The sequence below is a fragment of the Lepus europaeus genome, chromosome 10, assembly GCF_033115175.1.
Source record: "Lepus europaeus isolate LE1 chromosome 10, mLepTim1.pri, whole genome shotgun sequence".
Classification (NCBI taxonomy): Eukaryota; Metazoa; Chordata; class Mammalia; order Lagomorpha; family Leporidae; genus Lepus; species Lepus europaeus.
In genome coordinates, this window is record NC_084836.1 from 19,137,193 (window position 1) to 19,163,590 (window position 26,398).

The window sequence follows — 26,398 nt, forward strand, 5'->3', positions numbered from 1 at the left end:
TTGTCCAGTTTTCTCTTCATAGAACGTTGCTTCTCCAGAGGTTTTCCTCCTGGAAGGTGCACTTGCAGTCATATTCCTGATTTCCAAATTGCCATCTGTACCTCTCCTTCCTTCACTTAGAGGATCCATGTTCAAGCCTGGGCTCCAAAGAATTTTCTTTTTTGACAGGCAGAGTGGATAGTGAGAGAGAGAGACAGAGAGAAAGGTCTTCCTTTTGCCGTTGGTTCACCCTCCAATGGCCGCTGCGGCCAGCGCATCGCGCTGATCTGAAGCCAGGAGCCAGGTGCTTCTCCTGGTCTCCCTTGCGGGTGCAGGGCCCAAAGACTTGGGCCATCCTCCACTGCACTCCCTGGCCACAGCAGAGAGCTGGCCTGGAAGAGGGGCAACCGGGATAGAATCCGGCACCCCAACCGGGACTAGAACCGGGTGTGCCGGCGCCGCAAGGCGGAGGATTAGCCTGTTAAGCCACGGCACCAGCCCCCAAAGAATTTTCTTAGAGGTTAAGCCTTGGACTTCTATTCGTGGAATAGGAAGAAACTTCCCTTCCCTGGTGAACTGGTCACCTATCGCCAACCTCAAATGAAGCCTATGTCCACAGCAGGACAGTTTCATCCACTCATGTTCAAATGCTATCCCCTTCCAGTCATGGCAAAAAGAAAACTGAGAAACGCAACAGGTTTTCAGTCGGTTTCCCAAATTTTTGGTTTTCAGATACATCATTCTGGACCATATTTTCGTGTGTGTGTGTGTGTGTGTGTTTCCTATTACTTTTACCAGTGATACTTGGGGACAGGAGTGGGGAGTGGGGGGAGAAGTCTTATTTCTCTTCCTCCCTAAATTTAAATGGTGACATTTTTATATATCCAAGCCCTGAGATCAGTTAACGACCATGTGTTGAACATATTTCTTATACTATCTGGGATTTAATGCTGCTTCCTTTAAAACTAAGAAGTAGGGGCTGGTGCTATGGCGTAGCAGTTAAGCCGCCACTTGTAGCGCTGGCATCCCATATGGGCACCGGTTCAATACCTGGCTGCTCCACTTCCGACCCAGCTCTCTAGGGAAAGCAGTGGAAGATGGCCCAAATTCTTGGGCCCCTGCACCTGCATGGGAAACCCGGAAGATGCTCCTGGCTCCTGGCTTTGGATTGGCACAGCTCTGGCCGTTCCAGCCAAATGGGGAGTGAACCAACAGATGGAAGACCTCTCTCTCTCTACCTCTCCTTCTCTCTCTGTGTAACTCTGACTTGCAAATAAATAAATAAATCTTGAAACTAAAAAACTAAGAATATTTTTTTTTCCTTTAAGAAGGCAGGAAATGATCACTAGAAAGCCAAATAGGTCTTCTCTCAGCACTGAAATAGACAGTTCTTTGGATAGCTAACTTCTGCTCAGTATCACTTTCAGAATTTCCAACTTGCTTCACCCTAACTAGACTTTTCTTTTGCTCTGGTACAATGCATTTCCACCGGTTCAAGAAGTGAAAGTCCCTGAAGTGCTGTCAGAACCCCTTCCTCCCATGTCTTAGCTCATTCCTGTTGCTCAATTTGGCAGCCTTGCCAGGCCATTTTTGAGATCTAAATTCATTAGCATCAAGTGCTAAGGAAGAACCATATTCTATTCCTCTCAGAAGGATGGTGTTTGTCTTCGTATCATTTTCAGTAGGAAGGAGATGAGTTCCCAAGAGAGACAAAAGAAAGGAGGGCATATCTCACCTATTGATGACGGTATTCATCGTAACTACTAGTTGTACTTACATCCTTCAAAGCAATACTCTAGCACATAGCCATCTAAACCTGCTGCACCAATCTGGTCTGGGGGCCGCCACTTCATTGTGACACTCGTGTCGGTTACAGAGTCAACAGCCAGAAGAGTAGGAGGGCTCGTTACAGCTTAAAAGAGAAACAAAACAGAAAAAGAAGAAACCATTAACCACAGAGATGTGGCACAGAAACTGTGATACAAATGAAAATAGACACGGAAACCCCACATCTTAGTAAAATTCAACTGAGACTCCTTGAGCACAACCGCATGTGAGACAAAGATCTGATGAACATGGGAAATGCTGTCACACTTTCTCCAATTCAGGTTTGTGTGGAAGGCTGGGAGACCCAAGAAAGTGGGAGAAATCAAAGTTTCTGATCTTTAATGACCTAGAGTAAATTTCCCACAACTCTATAATTTTGAATTATTTCTATTGAAAGATATCTCAGTACTATAAAACAGTGATGGCATCATCTGTCTGTTTGCCTTCACGGAATTGATTTTTTTTTTTTTTTTTTTGGTTTAGTAGATAACATTGAAGGTGTGGTTGTAAGGCAGAGACTAGTTTCCAAATGTGGTTTTCAGAACTAATCTCAATTTGTTTTAGTTATATTGTAGTATTTACACCATGGTCATGGTTATCACTCAGAAAGTGGAGAGTAGCCTGCGAGTGAGATCCCAGTGGAAAGAACGGGGCCATCAAAGAAGGAGGTACCTTTCTCTGAAGGGAGGAGAGAACTTCCACTTTGACTATGACCCTGTCGGAATAAGATCAAAGTCGGCGAACCCTAAAGGCTTCCACAGCCTTGGCAACTCATGACTAGAGCCTAGGGAGATTACTGACGCCATAAACAAGAGTGTCAAATTGTTAAATCAACAACAGGAGTCACTGTGTACTTTCGTCTCACGTGGGATCTGTCCTTAATGTGTTGTCCAATGTGAAGTAATGCTATAACTAGTACTGAAACAGTATTTTTACACTTTGTGTTTCTGTGTGGGTGCAAACTGAAGAAATCTTTACTCAGTATATACTGAATCGATCTTCCGTATATAATTTTGAAAATGAAAAAAAAAACTTGGTTTTAAATTGGAAATTGCATAAAAAATTAATCAATTTTTAAAAAATATCATGTAGGATCTCTGTCCTTAATGTGCTGTACATTGTGATTTAATGCTATAACTAGTACTCCAACAGTATTTTTCACTTTGTGTTACTATCTGGGGGCAAACTGTTGAAATCTTTACTTAATATATACTAAACTGATCTTCTGTATGTAAAGAGAATTGAAAATGAATCTTAATGTGAATGGAAGGGGAGAGGGAGCGGGAAAGGGGAGGGTTGTGGGTGGGAGGGAAGTTTGGGTCGGGGGAAGCCATTGTAATCCATAAGCTGTACTTTGGAAATTTATATTCATTAAATAAAAGTTCAAAAAAAAAAAAAAGAAAAGAAAACATCTGAAAACAGATAAAAAAAAAAAAAAGAAAATGGAGAGTAGCCATGTTATCAGTGGATTCAGAAACACATTTTCAGTGGAGCATTGCAACAGCCGTTACTGAAATTTTGGTAGTGAAGTCCAGGGCCTACACTATGAAGACATTCAACATTACCAAAGCTGCTTTCTAATTTATTTTCTAAAAATTTACTTACTTATTTATTTATTTATTTGAAAGGCAGAGAGAGAGAGAGAGAGAGAGAGAGAGCTCTCTTCTATGGGTTCACTCCCCAAATACCTGCACCAGCTTGGGGCTGGGTCAGGCAGAAGTCAGGAGCCTGGAATTCAATCCAGGTCTCCCCCATAGGTGGCAGGGACTTAAATAATTGAGCCATCATCTGTTGCCTGCCAGGGTGTCCACTAACAGAAAGATGGAATTGGAAGTGGAGCCAGGGGGCCGGCCGGCACTGGGGCGCAGCGGGTTAACGCCCTGGCCTGAAGTCCGGCATCCCATGTGGACACTGGTTCTAGTCCCGGCTGCTCCACTTCCAATCCAGCTCTCTGCTATGGCCTGGGAAAGCAGTAGAAGATGGCCCAAGTCCTTGGACCCCTGCACCCACGTGGGAGACCCGAAGAAGCTCCTGGCACCTGGCTTCGGATTGGTTCAGTTCCAGCCATTGTGGCCATCTGGGGAGCAAACCAGTGGATGGAAAACCTCTCTATCTAGCTTTACCTCTCTCTGTAACTCTGTCTTTCAAGTAAATAAAATAAATCTTAAAAAAAAAAAAAAGAAGTGGAGCAGGGACTTGAACCCAAGTACTCTGATAATGCAGCATCTTAACCACTACACTAAACACATACCCAGCTTTTTAACTTCTTACAAAAATATTCTTAACCATATACAACTTCCTGATGGCCCACTCTCCTGAGAAGCCTCCATCCTGCTCCAGTTAAAGGCCAGAAGGAAAGCAGTCACAGGGCAATGATTCCCATAACACATCTCTCTCAACTCACCCAAAGGCACAAATGGCCTGGAAGGCATACTGGGCTTGGAGATGCCAATGGCATTGACTGCAAAGATGCGGACCTCATAGGCCACACCTTCAATCATCTTCTTGGGCTCAAAAGTTGTTTCCTTGCAGAGATCAAAATTCAGCCTCATCCACCTGGAGCTTTGTTTCTTTTTCCTCTCAATAAAATACCCTGCAGGTACACAAGACAGAAACTTAGAGTTTTCCTTGGTCTCCAACATTTCACTTTGTCAGGTGTTAGAAGTTATTAAAATTTTGCATATAGACAGCACTCTAATTGAAATAGTTATATATGTATGTATTTTCAACCCATTTTATTTCATCAGGTGTCTGAGAGAAAATTCAAATACTAACATCATAAGATATAGACAAAAGTAAAATAATCCGAATACAAAAACTTAAAATTGCACTAGAAAGAAATATAGGTCATAGATATGTAAGTCATGGTAACTTAGTCACTATGGTTGAGCAATAAAGTCAGCGCCAGTACACTTGGCTCTGAGTCTTAGAAATGAAGATAATGAGGAAATGGTGAGCTTTCATGTGTCTCAGTGGCACAGAGAAAAAATTTTCATGTCATAGAAGAAGCAAATTCTATACATTTATTTCTGAAAGAAATTTCTTCATAGATATAACCCTATATAACTAAACATTTGCTAACTAAAACAATGGAAATTATGGTTGATTCAAAATTAGATATTGAGTATAAATGTCAAACAAAAGAAAACAGGCAAAAAGATGGTAGTCATCAGAGCTACTTGAAATCTCAAGTAATTAAGGAACATCCCCAAATACGAATATATTTAAATTTAAATGAATCTCTAAAGCTATCATATAATAGGCTCCCTTCCAAATACAGCATTACTTTCATGTACTCTGTACTTATTTGCATAGAGAGGACACCAACAACACTGGTAGTTACATGTACTGATCAACCATCAGTTACCTAAGATTGGAGACCCTCCATCATAGACGGGAGGCTCCCAGCTCATGATACACCAATCATCTCCCACTTCTGTCACGTTTGGTGCCACTGGAGGATCAGGGATGTCTATAGCAGATAAAAGGCAGGGTAAAATAAAATAAACAAAATAAAGAAGAAAGAGTACAAAGAAAAATATTAATAGAGAAATATGCATTTTGGTGGAAATCACAGAAACGTTATTCCTGAATACTTCTTCATTTTTACTAAAATGCATTTAGTAACTAATTTGAGCCAAAAAAAAAAAAAAGTCTTGCTCAATATGGGATCAGGGAAGAAGAGCCTAACAAAACTAAAAGTAATGATGTCTCCAAGTCCCTTAAAGTAGTGTCACATTAGAGAGTAAGCTCCATAAGGGACCTAAGACTCTTGTTCTTTACTTTGAAAATGGTAACTAAGAAATTATTGCCTAAATGTCAGATTCGGTTGTTGTTGAATTAGCTTCCAGCAGAACTGAATCAAGACCTAATTAATATAAATTTCACATGGATTGGAAGGTTGAAGATGCTGATTAGTAGAAATCCAATTCAGAAATGCTAAACCGACTTGTCTTGTAAATACAGTTCACTTCCTGATAAAATGATTTTAGTTTTTGGTTGGTAAAACGGAAGTGAAAAGAGGAGATTATGAGACCTTGGAACAACAATAATCCACAAGACTCAGCCGACGTGGTTTTAGTCTAAGAACCAGGGCAGATCTCACTCCTCTGCGATGATTGTGACGTGGGATATTATTTAACAGTTGTGTTTCATAGATGTTCAAAGGCACCAAAAGAGCATGTGATGTTGGAGAGCTAAGGACTAGCAACCAAAATGGCTGATGCTAGCTACTTATTCCTCCAATGAGACGTTTTCTAAACAAGGAAAAAAGAAGAGAAAGGGAGAGGAAAGGAAGGAACAGGAAGGAAGGAAGAGAGAAGTGGCAAAGATAGAAAGAGGGATGGTATGGGTTTTTTTTTGTTTTGCTGGTTAGCTGCCCAGAAAAGCTGAGGCAGCTAAGCCCTGAAGAAATCTACTCTGTATCCAGACATGTCCACTGGACTCCAGAAGTTTGTTCCCCTGGAGGACTTACCCACAACTTTAATCTTGATGCTTGCATGTGCTTCACCAGCTTCATTTTTCAGATTTATGTGGTAAACACCAGAGTCGTCTTTTTCAGCTACGTCAATGACCAGAGTGCTGCTATCAGGGTAAGATTCTGCTCTTATCCGGCCACTGCCCTCCATAATAGCCTAAGAAGGTAAGAAACAAAACATAACAGTGACCAGTACCACAGCCAGGGCTGCTTCAGAGTGCCTGGTGTTGAGCTAGGCCTGGTGCTAATGCCTGAAATGTATTCTCTTACTTGATGACTCCTAAAAAAGACAAAGGCATTCTCACCCATTCTACACAGGAGGACGCTGAAACCTGACTTGCTCCAGGCCACAAAGCTAAAAAGTAGCACCACTAAGTCCACCAACCACCAACGTTCCCAACAGAAAGCTGGGCCAAAAACACAAGTGCTGAGGTATCTATCCAAGAGATGGGTGTTTGTATATGAAATTACAAAACTCATGTCAGAAACTAAATAATAAGTTGTTCATTTCCTTAGATGTCTCTAAATTTTTTAAACAATGAAAAAGCTTGAGGAAACTTAAGGCTAAGTTTTCATTCAAGTTAAATCTATGAGATCAGAAAATACACCTTGCATAATTTGAATCTTAGTACACTTATTGAAAATTATTTATGGCCCAGAATATGGTCTCTCTTGATAAATATTCCATGTGCACCTAAAAATAATGCCCATTTTGCTTTGTGCAGTGGAATGTTTTATAAATGTCAATCAGTTCAAGATAGTTAATAATATCATTCCAATTTTCATATCCTGACTGATTTTTTGTCTCCTTGTTCTGTAAACTATTGAGAAAATAGCACTGAGCTCCCTGATTTATTGATTTCTCTTTGCAGTTCCATCGTATTGCTATTTGTTTTCAACTTGTCCTATTTGTTCTTTGTGCTTCTTTTTCTGTATTTTTTTTGATTAATTAAATATTTCTATGGTTCTATTTTATTTCCTTTGCTGGTTTATGGTTAATTCTTTGTTTTACTATTTTAATGACTTCTTCAAGGTTTATAGTGTATATCTTTAACATTGCATAATATACTGCCAAGTGATATTTTACTATTTAATAAGCATACTACCATTTTACCCTTCCCAATTCTTACACCTATTGTCCTCTCTTGACTTTATGCTTTGTTGTCATAAATTTTCCTTATGCTTGCTATAAATCCTATGATGCATTGTCATAATTTGTATTTAAACAGTAAATTATCCATAAGAATAAGAAATAAGAAATAATAAGAAGAAATCTTATATGTTTATCTATGCAGTAACCATTTCTGGTGCTCTTTGTTCTTTGTGAAAATATTTCTACCTGGTATCATTTTCCTTCTGAGTTAAGAACGTAACATTTCTCATAAGGCCGGTCTGCTGTTGATGAATTCTTTCAGCTCTTATATATCTGAAAATCATTTTTCTTTGCCTTTATTTCTTAAACTTATCTCTAGTACACAGAACTAAATGCTGATGGTCTTTTTTTACCTTAAAGATGTTGCTACACTGTCTTAGAATGTCTTGCTTCCACAGAAATTTGCTGTCACCTTGCTTTTCTTCTTGGTAGTTAACTTTTCCTCCATCTGCTTTTAGTATTTTTTATCATTTGAGAAATTGAATTATGATGAGCCTTGGTGTTGTTTTCTTAATGTTCTTGTGTGTGGGCTTACTGAGGTTTTTTTTATATATATGCATGAGTTTATTGCTTTTGTCAAATTTGGGGGCATTATTATTTAAGTATTTCTTTTCTGTCTCCCTCTTTGAGAACATATGCTGGTATTTGACTGCTTGAAGTTCTCCATAGCTCAGTGATACTTTTTTTTTTTCTTTTAACCATTCTCACCCCGTCAGCTACCAGAAAATAGAAGCGGAAACAATCACTTCCAACCATTTTTTAAAATTAATAAATCTTACTTTTTAGTAAAATGAAATGGCAGGTACAGAGAGTTCCCACATATCACCTGCCCCACACATGCCAACTCCCCCACTATGGAAATCCTGCACCACAGTGGTCCTTTTGTTACAACAGATGAAATCGTGTTGATACATCATTATCACTCTCCAGTCCACTCTTTGTGTCACCCACTCTGGGTTTTGACAAATGTACAACGATATGTATGCACCATAGAGTACCAGCAGAATAGTATGACTGTCCTAGGAATCTTCAGTGCTGTACACATCCCTCATGCCTCTTTTAACCCCTGGCAACCAGTGATCTTTTACTGTCTCCACAGTTTTGCCTTTTCCAGAATGTTCATGTAATTGGGATCATTCAATACATGGCTTTTTCAGATTAACTTCTTTCATGTCATACCATGCACTGAAGTTCTTTCATGTCTTTTGTTGGCTTTACAGCTCATTTTAGTGCTGAATAATATTCCAATGTCCAGATACCAGTTCACACATACTGAAGGACATCTTGATTGCTTCTAAGTTTTAGTGACTATGAAAAAAGCTGCTATAAACATTTATACTCATGTTTTTGTGCGGACATTAGTTTTCAACTCATCTGAGCAAACACTGAGGAGAAGGAGGATTGCTGGATCACATGGTAACAGTATACTTACTTTTGTAAGAAACTGCTGATCAAGGGGCGATGTGTGGCATTAATGAGTTAAGCTGCCACCTGCGACACCAGCATCCCATATGGGTGCCTGTTTAAGACCCAACTGCTCCATTTCCAATCCAACTCCATGCTAATACGCCTGGGAAAGCAGCAGCAGATGGCCCAATTCTTTGGGTCCCTGTAGCTGATTCCTGGCTCCTGGCTTTGGCCTGGCATAGCCCTGGCTGTTGTGGCCACTTGGGGAGTAAACCAGAGGATGGAAGATAGCTCTCTCTCTTAAGGCAATACATTGGGGTCGTTAGAGGACCTACCTCATTTGTTTCCCAAAGAAGCACTACCATTTTTTGATGTCCAGTGTCTTGAAAACCATTGTTCATGTATTATGTTGGTTTGGGGGGAATTTCAGGTGAGTGGGTACATCTGATTCCTGTTACTCAATTTTGGTTGGAAGTTGAAGCCTCATGTCCTGCTCTTTGAGTGTGGAACACAGGTAACCTCAGGGTCACCCCTAAGCTGATACTACCTTACATGCTAACCTCTTTTTAAAATTTTTCTCCTCCTCATTCACTCTGTCTTAGCCACTTGGTTTTCTTCCTGTTCCTCCAACACATTAATTTCATTCTCTCCCCTGGGCCTTTGCACTTGCATAGCCTACACCTCTTCCCTTTGAGCTTCACATAGTAGGCTCCTCATTGTCATTCACAGAGGCTGTCATCGACTGTATAGGCTTCTCACCATATCATTCTTTTATTTTCTTCATAGCACTTGTTACTGTCCAAAATGATTTTGTTCCTTTATTTAATAATTTATTGCCCACCATGACACCCACTAGAATGAAAGATGGGAAAATGTGCATAAACCTATGCCTACCCACATAGTAGGTAATAAAAATATGAAAAGTAAATGAATGATAATCAGATTTGCCTGAAAATCAGTCTGCTTGCTTTCTTAAAGGAATTACATCTGTACTGTGCTCCTGTATATATATTTGCCTTCATGTGACTAAAGGGGGGCAGAGGGTAGGATAGCTTAGGTGCCATGTGTGTGAGAAAGGACCCCAAAAAGTTTGTGGGAAAAATGAGATTAAAAGGTAAGACTAGTTTGCTGCAAAAAGTTTTGAAATTCAAGCATAATTTTTTCATAACTTTTCATAATTTTACATGAACTTTTTGAGGCCCTTTTCTACAGGTGTGCACACACATCCATGGATATACATGTGCTTGTAGAACAAACCTTATCTGCTCGGCTCCAGATGGCTTTAGGAGGTGGCTCTCCTGTGACAGGGATCTCCAAACGAAGCTTGCTTCCTGCAATCACTGTCACTGTATTGTCAGCATCAAGACCATCCAGAATGATCTTAGGAGGATCTGGAATGTTAAACACAGCTTTTGTTATCAGATGGTCATTTCCATTTGAATAGTTCACCTAGTTCTTAGCCTGAAAGCTTGATAGCAACCAATGTTTTATCTGGCCAAAAAGAATATAAGAAAAATTAAAGTAGTTGGTGACTGGTACCTTACAAATTTATTTCATTCTAAGACTTATGAATCAACTTTTTATGATTAGTGATTTATACCAACTGGTATAGTTTTTCTTTAAACATTACATGACTTGAATATATTGTAATTCCAGGGTAATAGAAATGAACAAGAACACAAATATGCAATGATTTATTTTATCTACTCACCAATAACATGAACTTTGGCAGGCAGAGTAATATTGTAGGCATCTGGTGTAAATACATAATCACCTTCATCTTCAACGAGAGCATTGGCTATCACTAACTTGTGGATTCTAAAGAAAGAAGAAAAGCATATTTCTAAGACTTTGCAAAGATTTAGACCATGTAGTACTCAAACTGCAGAGACACCTCAACTTTATCTGGTTAATTTCTTTAGTGTGGTCTAGGAAGAGAGAGGGAGGGAAGGAGAGGGAGAAAATATAAAAACTTAATTAGTCTCTTTATTGAGCCAAATTAGATCTCTATTTTGGACAATACAGAAATTTCTTACAAATTCAACCCACTTATTATGTGTGTTGCTTTTTTTTTATCCTATATCTTATAAAACACTAAAATAGAGTATCTCAATATGCTACACTTTTAGATTCTTGAAATTACCAGGAATAATCTGGACTTCGGTTTTACATGCCAGACCCAAGGAGAAATCATTCTAAACTTTACTGGGATCATGAACCAATGAATATATGATGGACCTTATGGATCCTCTCTGTCCAAAGTATATTTCTTGAGCACACAGAATTTTCTCTTAATTTCAGAGGATTTATGGGGTACTCAGAAGTCCATTCATGATCTTGAGAGAGTTCATGGATCCCAGATTAAAACCCTGGCCTTACATCTTTGCTAAATTCTAGGATATTATACATGGCTTCCATCCTTTGCCCAAGAAAGACTATTGGCAGGTCATATGACATTCATTGGAGGCAAAGGACAAAATCACAACAAATTTAAAAGTATCAGATTGGCTTTTATTTGCCATTCTAGAACTGAGCCATTCTATAGGAAAGAATGAGGTTTGTTATAATTATCTGAGTAGACAAAGTTGGGTTTACAGACAAAAAGAGGATGAGTAAAGCAGAAATAGAGGACAAAAAGTGGATTGGTCACTTCAAAGTTACTCTCCTTGTACATGTTAGAGCAGACAGGACTTTCCTGCCATGCCAACTAATGCTGGCCTTGTTGGGAGCATTTGGCTACTAGCCCTCTCCTCCTGATTTCTTGGAAGATCAGATAAACAATTTAGTTTCAGCCAGGTGGCATGGAACTTCAGCGTGAGTGATTCCATTTGGGTTTGCTCTGCTTAAAGCAAGAGCTCAGTCCAAACCAGTAGTCTCCTATAAATTTTATTTAAACTTGGTTAGGGACAGTTATTCCATTTGATCAGATTCCCAACTAAAATTCAATATAGTTCCTCTAACTTTATGTTTAGATGGAAAAATATCAGCCAATGGATTTTGAGTAAACAAAACATAGTGTGAGGTGCAAATACAGGATCGAGAGTAGGACATAATGTACAACAAAGACACCACCTGTCCTTGCTAGTTGAAAGCAAAAAAGCAGAGATACAGCACCTCCTTATGGCTATTCTTCAAACAGAAGTGACACAAATATGCAATCTAGGAAGGGATAAGGTGGAGATGAGGCTCAGCCCTCACTGTGGAGCACCCAGCTGGCTTACCTCCCTTTGTGCACAACCTTTAGACGGTCACTTTCCTGAACAGGTAGACCATTTTTAGTCCATTTTCCTGTTATGTTTTCAGAGACTTCACACTTCAAGCAGATTTCTTTTCCAAGGTTTACAGTCTGATCAGTCAGAGGTGTCAAGATCTTCAGAGGTTTCACTATAGAAATAATAGACCATCACAAATGCCAAACCCAAACTCCAGAAGAGCTAAAGTGTGGCATTTCACAGTGGTACAATCAGCTCTGCTATAGCACTTGATTTAAAAGTGAGAATTTGTAGGGCTGGCCTTGGTATCCCATATGGGCTCTGGTTCGTCTCCTAGCTATACCACTTCTGATCCAGCTCACTGCTAATGACCTGGGAAAAGCAGCAGAAGATGGCCCAAGTGCTTGGGCGTTTGCACCTACATGGGAGACCTGGAAGAAGCTCTTGGCTCCCAGCTTCGGCCTGGCCCAGCCCTGGCAATTGTAGCCACCTGGCTCATGCAGTCTCTCACTCCCTCCTCTCTATTTTTCCCTGTCTCTGTGTAACTCTGACTTTTAAATAAACAAACAAAAAACTTTAATAATAAAATGAGACTTTGTTCCAATGCAAAGGATACATCAGAGAACAACTGAAGTATAATACACATTTCTTGTTTGATGAGGCATGGTCTTAATTCTGAGGAAAACTAATGAAAACTGCACCCAGTTAAACTGAGCCAGGTACTAACATACAAAAATGCACACATGTACTCCTCAGATATTGATCTATAAGTGATCACAGTTTACATATGTGATATGAGCCACATTTTTCAAGGAGAAGTGAATATTTATTATAGCATTTCTTATATATAATGTATGGAAATTTGTGCTATTGTTTTTAAATTAGGTTTTAATTTTTTAATGTGTTGCTAACAAAGTTCTTGAATGTTGTACCCATAGTCCCATTTCCCCTATAAATCCTGTGGTTTTTATTGAATGAATTATTTTAGAAATACATATGTTGCATTAGAGCAGAACTGACTGAAATTGCCTTAGGTGAATAGAAATATCAGATAAGGATCTGCCTGTGGTTGAAAAACTTTTTGATATTAAATTGAAATGGCCATGATTTCATGAAACGTAAGAAGTGAAATGAGATTGCTTCTGAATAATTCAACAATCATATGAGCTGCAAATGGACTGAAAAAGAAATTTTTTATTCTGTTTGCACAACTAATCATCCTAAGATTTTGCTCTTTTAATTTTTATGGCAAACTGGGCCAGAATCTGCCATTGAGAAGTGACTGCTAGTAGAAGGCATTTGGGCAAGCAAATTAATTCGTATACCTCAGAACCCTATTAGCAAATGAACTGACAGTGCTCTCAAGTGTTCCCTCTTGGTTTGAATGACTTTCTCCTAACCCCAAATATACTAACAGAATGTTGAATGTTTGTTTAACAAGTAAGCGCACCTATGGATTAAGCAAACATCATCAGGATTTAGTGTTATACTTAAGTATGTGCCATCTATTTATATGGTCTCTGGTTAGACCCATTTGAGGAATTTTTCTATCACGTGACTTTTTTACTTCTTTCCCGATATTGGCGCTCTACTGTTAAATTGAGTAGTCAGTTATTTCCTCAGAGATCCTGAGTGATCTTACAGATACTTAGCTAGAAAGGAATACAGTTTTACACATTTAAAAGTGATACAAGTAGAATTCAAAAAAATGAGCGTCACGAGTATGCCAATTTAGAAGACGTCTGAAGAAGTCTTACTTACAGTCAACACTGAGTTTAGCTGATGATTGTCCTCCTGTTGTCATTACTGAATATTCTGCAGTGTCAGCCTTTGTTGCTCCTTCTATAATCAAAATGTGTTTTTTGCCCTCAACTTTAATTCTGTATCTTGACTTTGGACCAGGGAAGATTTCCTCGCCATTCTTAAACCTGAGTTAAAATGGATTATAGAACAGTTTTATAAAACATTCTTGAGAAAACGGACTTCTTTGTTCTTGTTTATAGCTGTATCCCAATGTCTGTCAGAGTTTCTAGAATTTACCAGCCACACAAGAACAATTTTTGAGTTAAAAAACTGTATGACTTGATCTATCAATAGATTCATACTATAACAAGCACTGTCTAACAAATTATTTTAGAAGAACATGAGCCACCTCTTCTTATTCAAAACCAATCAGGTGCAGATACTAAGAGTGTATATTACCCATATTTTGGGCTCAGAATGCATTTTAAAGTTAATTGTGATTCTTGATTAATTTGAACAAACTACTTTGTTCCAACTACGAAAGATTCTTGCTGTGTAATTTGCTATGCTTCTCAAAATAGCATTTCATTTAAGATTTTCAATTTTTAATTTTGATCTTACTCACAAGGAACCTAAAAAACACTCCCTACCTTACCCCCTGTCCCCCCAAAAAACCCAAGTTTTTATTTTTACAGGGAATTGGTGAGTCTGGTGATTCTCAATTTGAAATATTTTTCTGAGATACTGTAACTGTGCTATAAGTGATGACGATTTAACTGAAAAATTATGTAAATCTACATTTTCCATGTGTCACTGATTTGGCATAACAAGAAGGTAAGAAGAAGCATGGTAGGGAGATTAACAGCTCCTGTGGCTTTGGAGCCAAACAAACTTGAATAGCTTGAGCTTTCCATTTTCTAGGAAATGCCTACCTCCCTTCACCCTGACCAGTACACATTTTTGGATCATATTTCAGTCTCACAGGTGAAAACAAAACAAAACAAAAAAACACACGGGACCAGCATTGTGTAGTGGGTAAAGCCACTGCCTGCAGTGCCAGCATCACAAATGGGTGCCAGTTAGAGTCCCAGTCCACTTCCAATCCAGCTCTCTGTTATGGCCTGGGAAAGAAGCAGAGAATGGCCAAGTCCTTCAGCCCCTGCACCTGCGTGGGAAGACACTGGGGAAGCTCCTGGCTTCGGATCAGCACAGCTCTGGCCATTGCAGCTATCTGGGGAGTGAACCAGTGGATGGAGGACCTTTCTCTCTCTCTGCCTCTGCCTCTCCTTTTTCTGTGTAACTCTGACTTTCAAATAAATAAATAAATCTTTAAAAAAAAAAAAACCACAGTATCTTAGTATAATTTTAGCTTTCATCTCTACTAACACAAATGAGGTTGAGATTCTTACCCTATGATTAAAAGCTACGTTTCTTGTTCTATCAATTCTGAAGGTACTTTTTTTCGTCTACTAAAAATGGACAAATCCCAGAAAAGCTATTTACCATTTTACATTGGCGTCGTCTTCAGACACCTCACATTCTAATTCCACGGTCTCTCCACAGTAAGCTTTTGTATCTTCCAGCTGTTTAGTCACCATAATTGGAGGCTCTAGTGTGAAAAAAGGGAAAATCCACATCATTAAATATCCAAAGCCTGTCTTATGAACCCTGATTTGTAACAGATAAAAATCTAACACTAGGAAAGTAACTTCTATGGTTCTCGTGGTGGTAAATACTAGGTGAGATTTTTCCACTGTTTATTCTTAGCAAAACTAATAGCTGACAATCTGGGGAAGTTGTCCCAAGTTTTTTTCAGAACTCTTCAGATAAATTATTGTTCTGGAGAGCACACAAAACATGTATCAAATATCTTTCTTTCAGCAAGAAAGAGACTGAGTAGTAGGCATTTCTGATGGAAATCATCTAACACAAAGTCTCTGACTCTCGTTCTAGATGGACAATAGAGATTTTGGAGTTGTCTGTAATCAGGGAGTCTCAGAACAAAAAGAAATGATATATGGCTTCACATGACACTCCCCAGCTCCTTTCACAATGTCTTAGTAAATGATGTTCCTAGTGCCAACCACTGGTGCCCTCTCATTAAACAAGACAGTTTCAGAAGAAACCTATTGGTGATCAGCTGAGTGTGTGAAATGAGGTTCACCCAGTAACGTGGGTTGCATTTCAGAAGCTATAAGTCGAATAATTATTTTGCAGAATAGTGCTCAACCTGAGTGAAAACCACAAGACAAGTTTACTAAAAAATCATTTTTCTCCCTTTGGCTTCAGCAAACCTGAAGACTAGAGGAGTAGAGTGTAGAGGAGCCTCACTGCTGATCAGAGCTAACAGTCATCCCGATCATTTCTAGAGGTACTGTTACCTCCGCTCTGGAGCTCACCTCATCCCTTTCATTTTGATCACTACCTTGGAAAAGGGAAGCCATTGGCTCTTGATGACTGCGGTAAGACATTTCATTTTACCTCTTACAAAGAGCTCAGTGGAGCATTTCTCATCACCAGCTGTCACATAATACTCCGAATCATCTGTCAGTGAACAGTTATTGATAAACATGATTCTTTCACATCCTTTGTGTTCAAAGATGTATCTGTTGTAAACAGGAGGGAGATGATAAATGAAATTCATGAATTTGATTTTATTATTTTCTTTATTGTCAGCAAATTTGGTTTTATAATGTGATCACCTCTGAAAGCCAGGAATGTAATTTTAATCTGCCACTTACATAGTAACAAAAAATTCACCTTTACAACATATAACCTATGCATATAATACATATATGTATTCACATACACGGTGTAATTTCTGTTTTATTTTATGTAAGTTTTATTTGAAATATAATTCAGTTATCAGGTATTTGCCACTTAGGTTTTTAACCACTGTTGGAAAATAGGAGGGGCTGAGGGTATCAGAGAAATTGGTGCTCTGAATACTCTTTAAATAACCTATTCATGTACTTTATAGGTGGGTAGAAACTTGATGTTACTCATTGGCATATCTTCCACTTCTTGCCTAGCCCAGGGACACAGTAAATTTTGTTCATTGGGCAAATGCTTACACAGTCTAAGCAATAACATAACCTTAATTACTAATATGTGCACTCATTCTACAGAATGTGATATTCTCTTAAATGAACTTAAGAACTGGTATGTTATCACAGCTGTCATCTCATAAGAAAGAAACTGAGTACTTGGACAAGAAAACTAGAAAGCAAGAAAGTAGCAAAATTTAATTCTTTGTCATATAGTGGAGCACATTAGAGCATTAGAATAGACTAGAAAAAAATTCAGGTTTGGGAATTTCTGAAGTTGAAGACTTCAAAAGCAAAATATTAAGCAATATTTTCTAGAAAAAGATAACCAATTAAAATGATGTTTTTGTAAATTGTAAATTTTGTAAATTCAAGCCATCTTCAAATGATTTTTATACCAGGAATAAACATTAGCATCTCAAAGTCACTCTGTTGGTCTGACCACATTAAGAAATTGGAAACCATCTAACAGTATTCCAGAAGTGACAGATTTCCAGGATTAAAGTTCTTTATAAATGTACACATGGCTCCTGTTAACTCAAAAAATATATTGGAGATGAAAATCTTTCTGGCTGAGAAGGATTTCTATAAATGAGTTTCATAATAGACTAGAGATAGCATCAGACATTAGGGATTAGTTGGTCTCCTAATTTGGGAAAGGGCCAAGAGATAACAAAACACAAGCTTAGTTGTTGCATTAGACCTTGACAACAAATAGTTCTATTCAGATGCAGTATTTGAAGTACTCAAAACAGGCCTGAACTGAACATAGAAAGTATTTGGCTATTATTGAATATAGAAGTTATTTTGGAGGGGGCAAAAAGTCATCTAATTAGAAAGTTTGATTCTCAACTAGTATGTAAAGGATTTATTTTAAAAAATTTTAAGGGGCTGGAGTTGTGGCATAGCGGGTAAAGCCGTTGCCTGTGATGCCGACATCCTGCATGGGCAGAGGTTCCAGTTCCAGCTGCTCCACTTCTGGTCCAGCTCCCTGTTGATGTGCCTGGGAAAGCAGTGGAACATGGCCTAGGTCTTCCCATGGGTACCACTGGGAGACCCAAAGGAAACTCTTGGCTCCTGGCTTTGGTCTGGCCCAGCCCTGACCATTATAGCTATCTGGGGAGTTAAACAGCAGATGAAGGATCGCTCGCTCTCACTCTCTCTCTCTCTCTCCCCCCCTCTCTCTCTGTAACTGTGCCTTTCAAACAAATAAAATAAATCTTTTTAAAATTTCATTTTTAAAAATTAGTAGAACTTTGGCAATGCTCTGAAATAATTACATATAACCTGTATTGCCACAAAACAACTGGGAATCACTTGAAATAGTTTGTATGGAATTAAATATAAAACAAGACTTAGTTTATATACCACTGTAACTTTAATGCTTCCAAAATACATCAAAAGTGATTTACATTTTTACTCTTCCTCCATATAGTTTTGCATATAAAGATATAACTAAAAAGTCCTTTCATTCTCAGAAAATTAAGTCTAATTACTGTTTATTTATAGTTATCACTGATCATTTGCAAAGCCCACTTACTTTGTACTGGGTCGAATTTCCTGACCATTTTTATACCATTTCACCTCCAACTTCGGATCTGCCAGTTCCACAACAAACCTCACTCTGCCTCCTTTATCAACCTGATATGCAGGATCAAGAATTTTTGCAAAAGCTGGTAGATAGAAGTAAAAGTAAAACATTAATATGTGTTCACATACTATGAATTTAAATAGACAATGTAAGTATGAGAACCTAAAAACAAGTGAAATCACCAAGTCTCTGAGAAGGAAAGCATAGGGAACTTACTAAACTGTCCTTCATATTTTGGAATTCCATGACAATTTATATACAATACCATGATGTAAAACTTAAAAAGAATTTACACATTTTCAAAAGAAACAAGTTGAAGAAGCTTTTAAACTGATCTAGTTTTTTAGGGTATGTACAGTCTAAAGCACTCACATGAAATCGAACTTTAAGAACATGCTTCTTGGTCAGGCATTGTGGAGCAGCAGACAAAACCACCACTTGGGATGCCTGTGGGATGTTGCAGGCATTTGGGGAATGAACCTGATCATGAAAGACCTCTTTCTCTCTATCTCTCCCTTTCTCTCTCACTCTGCCATTCAAATAAATAAATCTTTACAAAGTGCTTATTTGCTAGCATGATTACTACTAGGAGCACTGACATTGTTTCTGCACTTCCATGTCACCGTTTTAAGATTATAGACTATAAGAGATAAATTCAGTGATTCAAGAGACTAAATCACAAATGCCTTTGATGACTGAAATAGCAAGTTTCTCAAAGTTTTTGTATTGTGGAAACTTGCCTAAATAGTGACTGTTTAAAAACACCTTTTACATATATGATTAGGAATTCAAGATTTCCAAACATTTTAAATAATATAGAAAAAGAGCAATTTTTAAAAACATTGTCTTTGAAGGATCCTACATAGAAGTAAACTTAAAATTTAGATAATACTTCTCATTCAGTTTGGAAAATGCAAGTGTGAAACGCATGATGTTGTCACGCTTGTATTTCCATCATACCAAGCTTATTACACTATTGCTTAAACAAACTTGCTTTCTCATATGTTGCCAAAAAATAAATAAATAAATAAGTACTAGCTTTGAAAAAGTTATCCAACACCTGCCGGGAGCCATGGACGAGAACCGAACGACAGGAGCGGGAAAGGCCAGCGTGGGGAAGTCCTGTCAGCTGGCTCTTTCGGACACAAAATGAAGCTTTTCAATTTCTCTGGGCCACTTCTCAGCTAGCTGGGAGACAGGTTTCGAACGAACAGGCAGATTTTTAAGAAACAAGTTGTGACCCTTTCGGGTCTCTCTGAACGTCAGCACCACCACAGCCTCACTCTGGCGTGTCACCGCTTCCGACAGCTGACACAACGACCGAGTACGGAAACCTCTGAGGCGCCAAGGGCCAGGTTAAACTGTATTCCTCCTTCCTCGCTCGCTCTTCTTCCGCCGTCTTTCAAACCCGAACGACCCGCGCCCGAGGAGCCGCGTCAACCCCCTGACAAACCCTGAGGGCCGCGAGAGGCCGCCTGCCCGCAGGCCCGCCCGCGGCGCGCTCACCCGCGCTCTTCTTCTCCACTCTGCGCATGCGCTTGAGCCGCTTGAGCATGCCGCGCAGGTCGGTGATGCCGTACTGGAAGGCGATCTTCTCGTACTCGCTGGGGTTCGCGTTCTTCAGCAGCTCCCAGACGTCCACCTCGGGTTCCTCCTCCTGCGGCTTCACCTCCCTACCCGGGGAGAACCATCGCCTAGTTTAGTAGCTGCCCTGACCCTCAGAGACGGTCAGGGCGTGATTCCGGTGTTTGGGTTCGGTGTTAAAAGCTCTTGTTTAAAGCCTGGGTAAAGCCGAGAAGTCAGTCTGCTTGCTTTGCTGGACGTTTTAGGGAAGCTTCCAGTTAGTACGAGATCAGCTATGTGCACTTACATTAGCGCTTTCGTTTTCCTGGGTAAGAACAATGTCAGGGGGAGCAGAGGCTACCAGGACGTGCCCTGGAAATCTCTGTACTTAGCTTTCAACCTGAAAATCTAATGGGAGGGTTGGATGTTGAGAAGCTCAAGAACGATTTTCATCGAAGATAGGAGCATTGAATTCATTCTGAAAAGTGGATTGAGAAATGAAAGATGTAAACGTTGGCCGTGAAAGAAAAAATGGTCTCGTTCTCCTTTCGTGGATGCACAGGCCAGTACAGAGTATTTCAAACCTTTGGATTTCACAAATGGAATTTCCCTACCATTTTACTAAATGTGCACTTTCATCATTTTTCATTTTTAAGTATAAAAAACATTGCAAACTACCACGAAGGGTTTTTTTTGTTTTTCATATTTTTATGGATACAGATGTATTTTAAGGGAAAAAAAATTTAATCGGCAGGGGAAAAGGAGATTAAATTCAAAACTTCTCTCGTACTGCATCTTAAAGTACTATCTTGCATGTTTTTTGAAAGCAGGTATGGTATGAATTATAAAAATACAAATGTTAAACTGCAAAGCAGATTTTCATGTACAAAGGGAAAGTAGCTCCTTAGGTAATTACCAAAGTCATCACCCCAGATTCGGATCGTCACTAAGGAACATACAAAGAACACATATAAGTAAAAAAATAATATTTAAGGTATGTTTGTCTTCCCTTATTTTAAAACCACAAAATGAAACCAAAATTCAGGAGTAAACACTCTTTAAGAAAAGAGGCTTAGGGTAAATGCAAAATATAATTTAAATTGATTTTTTTCAGTGTCTATAGATAGTTCTAGTTTTAAGCTTAGCTGACTACTTTTTATATCAGGTTCAGACTTGGAAATGTTAACAGTGACTACTTACCAAAAATAATGCTGGTTAGGATATGATTTTCTGGAAAACCAGTTAATACAGTTTATACATGCTCCCATTTTAGGGAATGGTGAGGGACCTATGCTGTCACATTAATGACACCTGTTTCAGAGTTTCTTCTTTATACTCATGTGTACTTTGAGAGAGAAATAGTGGGTTGTAATCATAGGCAAAGTATATGGGGGATAGGAGGAGAATAGAAATATTTACGAAGAATTCAGAGTGCCATTAGACAAGGATTACTTCCGGATGTCTGATTTCCATTTTACATTGTTAGGTTAAGTCTTTTTTCCTAATGGAGTTAGGAACTCTGGGGCAAATACGGAAAATGGAAGAAAGGGAGAGGTCATTGGTCCGTCAGGAACCATGAGAGTAAGGATTCTCCAACACCATAAGGAAAATGTGCTCCTTAAAAACTCAGGCACAAAGGCCTCCCAAATTAATATGGATAAAATGAAAAAGCTTAAAATAATTGTCTTGAAATTGGCATTTTGGCCATAATTTTCCAGATCCACTAAATCTACCAACTGAAAGCAGTTTACATCCCAAATAGGTCCTTTTAAATATTTTAATAGAAAACCTTGGAGAATTATAAGTAAAATGTGTATATTCGTACATATGTATATTTTCTTGGTAGGGTGTCTCATCTACCCAGTTTTTTAAATGCTCTGTTTTTGTCACTTTCTAGCCTAAATATTGGCCCCAGACTCTAAAGTTATGCTATCCTAGATTGGGTTCAGTTTGTATTTTAACCAAGAAGACTAACACAGAAACATATTTCAAGTAGCCTCCTGACACTGGTGGAAGGATTTGAAAGTATCAAACTACATAATCATAATTATAATAGCTAACAGGAGGCACAAATGAAACACTGAGTTACACCTAGAGCCATGAGATATGAAAAGCCAATAATAAAGATCCTTATTTTCAGTATGATTTCTTGAGTCAATTTGGTGGTAGAATCATAAAATCAATCATCCTCGCTATTTTTTTATTTAAGCACCAACATCTACACTACCCTAATATATTCCTGGTCTTACTGAATTTTGTTCAAAAGTACCAATGACTTCTTGGCTACTTATCCCCTTCTACTTTAACACCTTATTGTATCCCAAATTGCAAATACAAGCATTCACGTTGTTCTAAAATATGAGGTCAAAGCTTTCCCTGGTAGCATTTCCTTAACTCATCTGGAAAATATTGTCACCTACCATGGAGGCTGCACATGACTCTGTCTGCATAGTTATATTAAATTGCAGTGAAGAGAAAAACCCAAACTTCTATAGGCATCTGTGATTCCTTTCCAAGCATTGGGATAGGATTGTAAAATGGCCACAGCTTTCATCTACATCAAAATTTCTATAACTTGATGATCCTAGTGAAATACAAAACTTTTATAGAAATTTTATGTAGAATGAAACTTCCAAGTATTTATGTAGGTCAAATCCCCATAACGGGATGTTGCCCAAAAGATTTACTCTGCTTTAGTTAATGCCTATTTGAAATAAACTGGCTTTGTTCATGGTAGGGAGATCTTTTATTATATAGAGATGTCAATTGTAATGATATTTATTCTTATGAGGACTTTGCCGCACACTCTTGGAGAAGTAAAAATGGTAACCGTGTGTCATTACCACATAAAAACACATGCAATTCACAAATTAGTAAAAAAAACACATGATTTCCAACATTTTATTAGTTTGTTAGTATAATATATTAAATGAACATGGTCTTATGTGAACAAAATCTGATTAAGAATCAAAATCATAATTTAGAAGATGAAAAGAAAATGAAAACTGGAGACATGTTGCCTGCCCATTTTTTTTTTTTCATAATGATTCTATGACCATATAATTGGATTTTTTTTAATTCTGCAAAGCTGGTATAATCAGTCTGTTCTTTCCTTTTCCTTAGCCAGTGTACGGCACTTAATAATCTATTGTATTACATTTTTATTGATTGTGTGTGTGTATTTTGCTTTCTATAAATATATGCTCCCTGATGGAAAATGTCACATTTCTTTAATGGAAGTGAATATTTATTTACTACTTACTGTGAGCTAGATCTTTGTACGTGTAATTTTCACAATAATTCTATCAAGTAGCTTTTATCCTTCACATTTATAGATGTGAAATTAACTCTCAAGGAGGTCATATATTTTGACCAAAGTCAGATAATCAGTAGTAAATGATATAGTTGAGACTCAAACCATGTTTTTACCATTCCCTATTACCTCCCACAAATATACTTCCCTTTCATATGCACCACGCACTGGACTGCTTTTCCTCATGTCACCTAGAATTATATTTTACACAAAGAAAGCATTCAGTATTATTGAATTTAAGGACATCTAGGAATTAATAAATTTATTGAGACTAATGATTACTTGCAATATCCAAAAGAAGAAGACTATTTGTGCTATTGCCACAAGCTAATATTCAGCTGTAATGAATAAATCACACTTGTTGATATTTGTGTTCTGAACCTAAATGTTAAGGGCTAGCAGTGAATTTTTCATTCCCAGGGACTTGAATAAAGATGTCCAACTAAACTGAGAATAAATGCAAGCTCAGTTTATTACAAGTATTTGTGATTTGTTGTGAAACACATTTGTACTTGTATTCCTCTAATAATAGAAAGCACTAAAAAATAAGTTAAAAATCACGAGAAGCTAAATGAAAACTTATGTCAGTACTTTATATTGTTAATTTATAATTGTAATTTTACTTTGAAGAAATGCACTTTTGGGAGGCATTTCAAATATATAAGACATAACTATGTATCTTATAATCAATAGTATATGGTAGTAAACTATTTAAAGCTAATGACTTATAAAATACTGATATATCTTCAAATCAATGGTGTCTTAGATTTGAAGAAATACAGTAAATCATAAATAATATATTAAAGTAGATCTGGCTCTTAAAATATGTACACCTGCAGATACTTTTACCAAAATTGTGAAACTGATTTTTCAATCAGATATCAAAGGCTGGCAAATGAGATTTTATTTATTCAACCATGAGAGACAGTCCTGCATACAGATTTAGTGGTTTCTAGGTATTTAAGTCTCATGTCTCAGTTTTCAAATCTCCCCATCTTCAGCTGAGGAAATATGTGAAGACCCATGGTACATTTAAAAAGAGGAATTAGAAGCATAGCTAAAGTCTTGAACAAATTAGTAGACAGTTGTGTATAATATAACTCTGTTATATTCTATAAGCAAAACACATTTTTAAGAAATGAAAAATTCTTTGAAAAACATCCATTTAAACTTGACTTCTCTGAATGGGTGTCTGAAAGCCTTCCAGGCCACCGTGCCTCACTCCATCACTTGGTTCTCACCTACGTTTCAGGAGACCACTAAAGTCAAGTTCTCCTGCATCCTCTTGACCTTCTCCACTGTCATTAACAAAAGAAAAGCAAATCTGGGTTTAATGCAGACACAGACACAACAGTTTCCCCCAAACACTCTACATGAACTGTATATGCAATTTTGTACCAGCACGCAAGGACTACATCAACACAAACTATTTCTTTTCACACAAGTGACATTTTAACTTTTCTGGAGTATGTACTTGTGGAAAAGTAAACACGAGGAGCTTGTGTTACGCTACAGTTTCAGAAGACACATTTTTGTAGATTGCATATATAAAACTGCTTGGATTTGTGTTAAAACCAGGTAACACAAATGCACTTAAGCCAAGCAACACAAAGTACTTTGTTTTTGCCAGTTGGGGGCTCTAGAAACATACCTGTGTAAAAAGCAAAGGACTTTTGCTGCTCTCTGTTATTCATTTTAAGACAGAGATTGGCTTGCAGGACGAAGTGTACCCATGTGAGATATATAAGTACAAAGCCTTATATTCAAAGGTAACCGCTTGTGTCCATGAGGGATGAATCAGATCACGTATTACCAACATAGCATAAAAATGGAGCTAGCGCAGAGCTTTTCACAAGATGCATTCCTTTCTATTTTAGAAGGTCATAAGCGTGATCACTTGATTTTTCATATCCTTTAAAACATAATTTTCCATCTGTCTTTGAATTGCTTATGACCTCTTTACTAGCAATTTTTAAAAATATTTCCCTACTTAGAAATGCATCTCAAATTAGGCAAGCAGCCACTATCATGACTACATAATAAACTCTAAATAGTAGCTGTGGAGCTGACTTTTAAGTGGTACTACATATTTACTTACTTGTTTGATTTTTAAATGAAGGCTGTGTTTCCTGCTCTTTGTTAGTGTTATTTATGGATTCTAACAGTCTGTGTGTTTAAAAACAACGTATGTGACATGTAAGTTGTAAGAAGTAATCACAAAATAATGAGCTTCCAAAATTTCTTTAATAGCAAGTGCTTAGAGGCCTTTGGAAGTAAATACATTTCTGTTTTTCTAAAGCACAAAACTTGGTTGGTCCTGCCTCCCTCTCCTAAACTATGCTTATACACACTGTGAGCATAGTTGTAGACCTGTGTATGTGCTGAGGGTGGGGTAAAGGAAAGGTGAGGGGGAAATGAAGGGATTGGAAAGTTACAGCATTTTGAAAAATCAGAAAATAACAATTGGCTGATCAAGTAATATTAAATATCTCTTAAAAGCAATTCAATTTTTGCCTTATTTGTAACTTGGATGAAAATTTGCCTTTTTCTAATAGACTAAGTCATTGTTTTGTAATGGCTTGGGATGACTTTCCTTATTTGACAGAACTGTGTGTGAATTCAGTCTTAGGAAGAACAAGACATTCCTCCCATTAAAGAATTTATATTATGAAATCACTAAGTACTGTGGGTAACATAATAGCAGGAAGGGGCTAGTTATTTTTCTCAGAGACTAGAGAAAACCTCATTTTTCTTCCTTGACCCCTTGATTTTTCAGCCTTGGCAGATGCAAAATAAATAGGTAACTAAAATTTGGCTTTCTTCAGTGTCCTAGTAGCAGATGTAGTGTTCTTTCATCTAGGATATTTAATATTGCATGGTGCTAACTTCAGTAGGTAGCTACTTAATTGTGGATTTCTTGGGCATATGGTTTAGAGGGTCCATACATGATTTTTAGTAAAAAAAAAAAAAAATGTAATTGAAAACGTTTTCTGATATTACTCAACTGCAATCAAATGAAATATGTCTTTTTGTATACTTCTTTTGGACATTTGGTGGGAAATACTGCAAAAAAGAAACCACAGGGT

At 37.8% G+C, this 26,398-nt stretch overlaps 1 protein-coding gene across 1 annotated transcript in view; it reads right to left on the minus strand.

Annotated features, from left to right (window-relative positions):
* The window catches only part of MYBPC1 (myosin binding protein C1), a 105,538-nt gene that overhangs the window by 25,282 nt on the left and 53,858 nt on the right, over nucleotides 1-26,398 (minus strand). Inside the window, exons 6-18 of the mRNA XM_062202444.1 lie at nucleotides 24,554-24,610; nucleotides 19,943-20,109; nucleotides 18,386-18,518; nucleotides 16,280-16,404; nucleotides 15,302-15,407; nucleotides 13,817-13,983; nucleotides 12,065-12,227; nucleotides 10,555-10,661; nucleotides 10,101-10,234; nucleotides 6,281-6,440; nucleotides 5,174-5,278; nucleotides 4,211-4,399; nucleotides 1,757-1,891 (exon numbers count right to left, since the gene is read on the minus strand). Coding sequence (XP_062058428.1) covers nucleotides 1,757-1,891; nucleotides 4,211-4,399; nucleotides 5,174-5,278; nucleotides 6,281-6,440; nucleotides 10,101-10,234; nucleotides 10,555-10,661; nucleotides 12,065-12,227; nucleotides 13,817-13,983; nucleotides 15,302-15,407; nucleotides 16,280-16,404; nucleotides 18,386-18,518; nucleotides 19,943-20,109; nucleotides 24,554-24,610 — 1,748 coding nt within the window. The remainder of the gene's footprint in view (nucleotides 1-1,756; nucleotides 1,892-4,210; nucleotides 4,400-5,173; nucleotides 5,279-6,280; nucleotides 6,441-10,100; nucleotides 10,235-10,554; nucleotides 10,662-12,064; nucleotides 12,228-13,816; nucleotides 13,984-15,301; nucleotides 15,408-16,279; nucleotides 16,405-18,385; nucleotides 18,519-19,942; nucleotides 20,110-24,553; nucleotides 24,611-26,398) is intronic.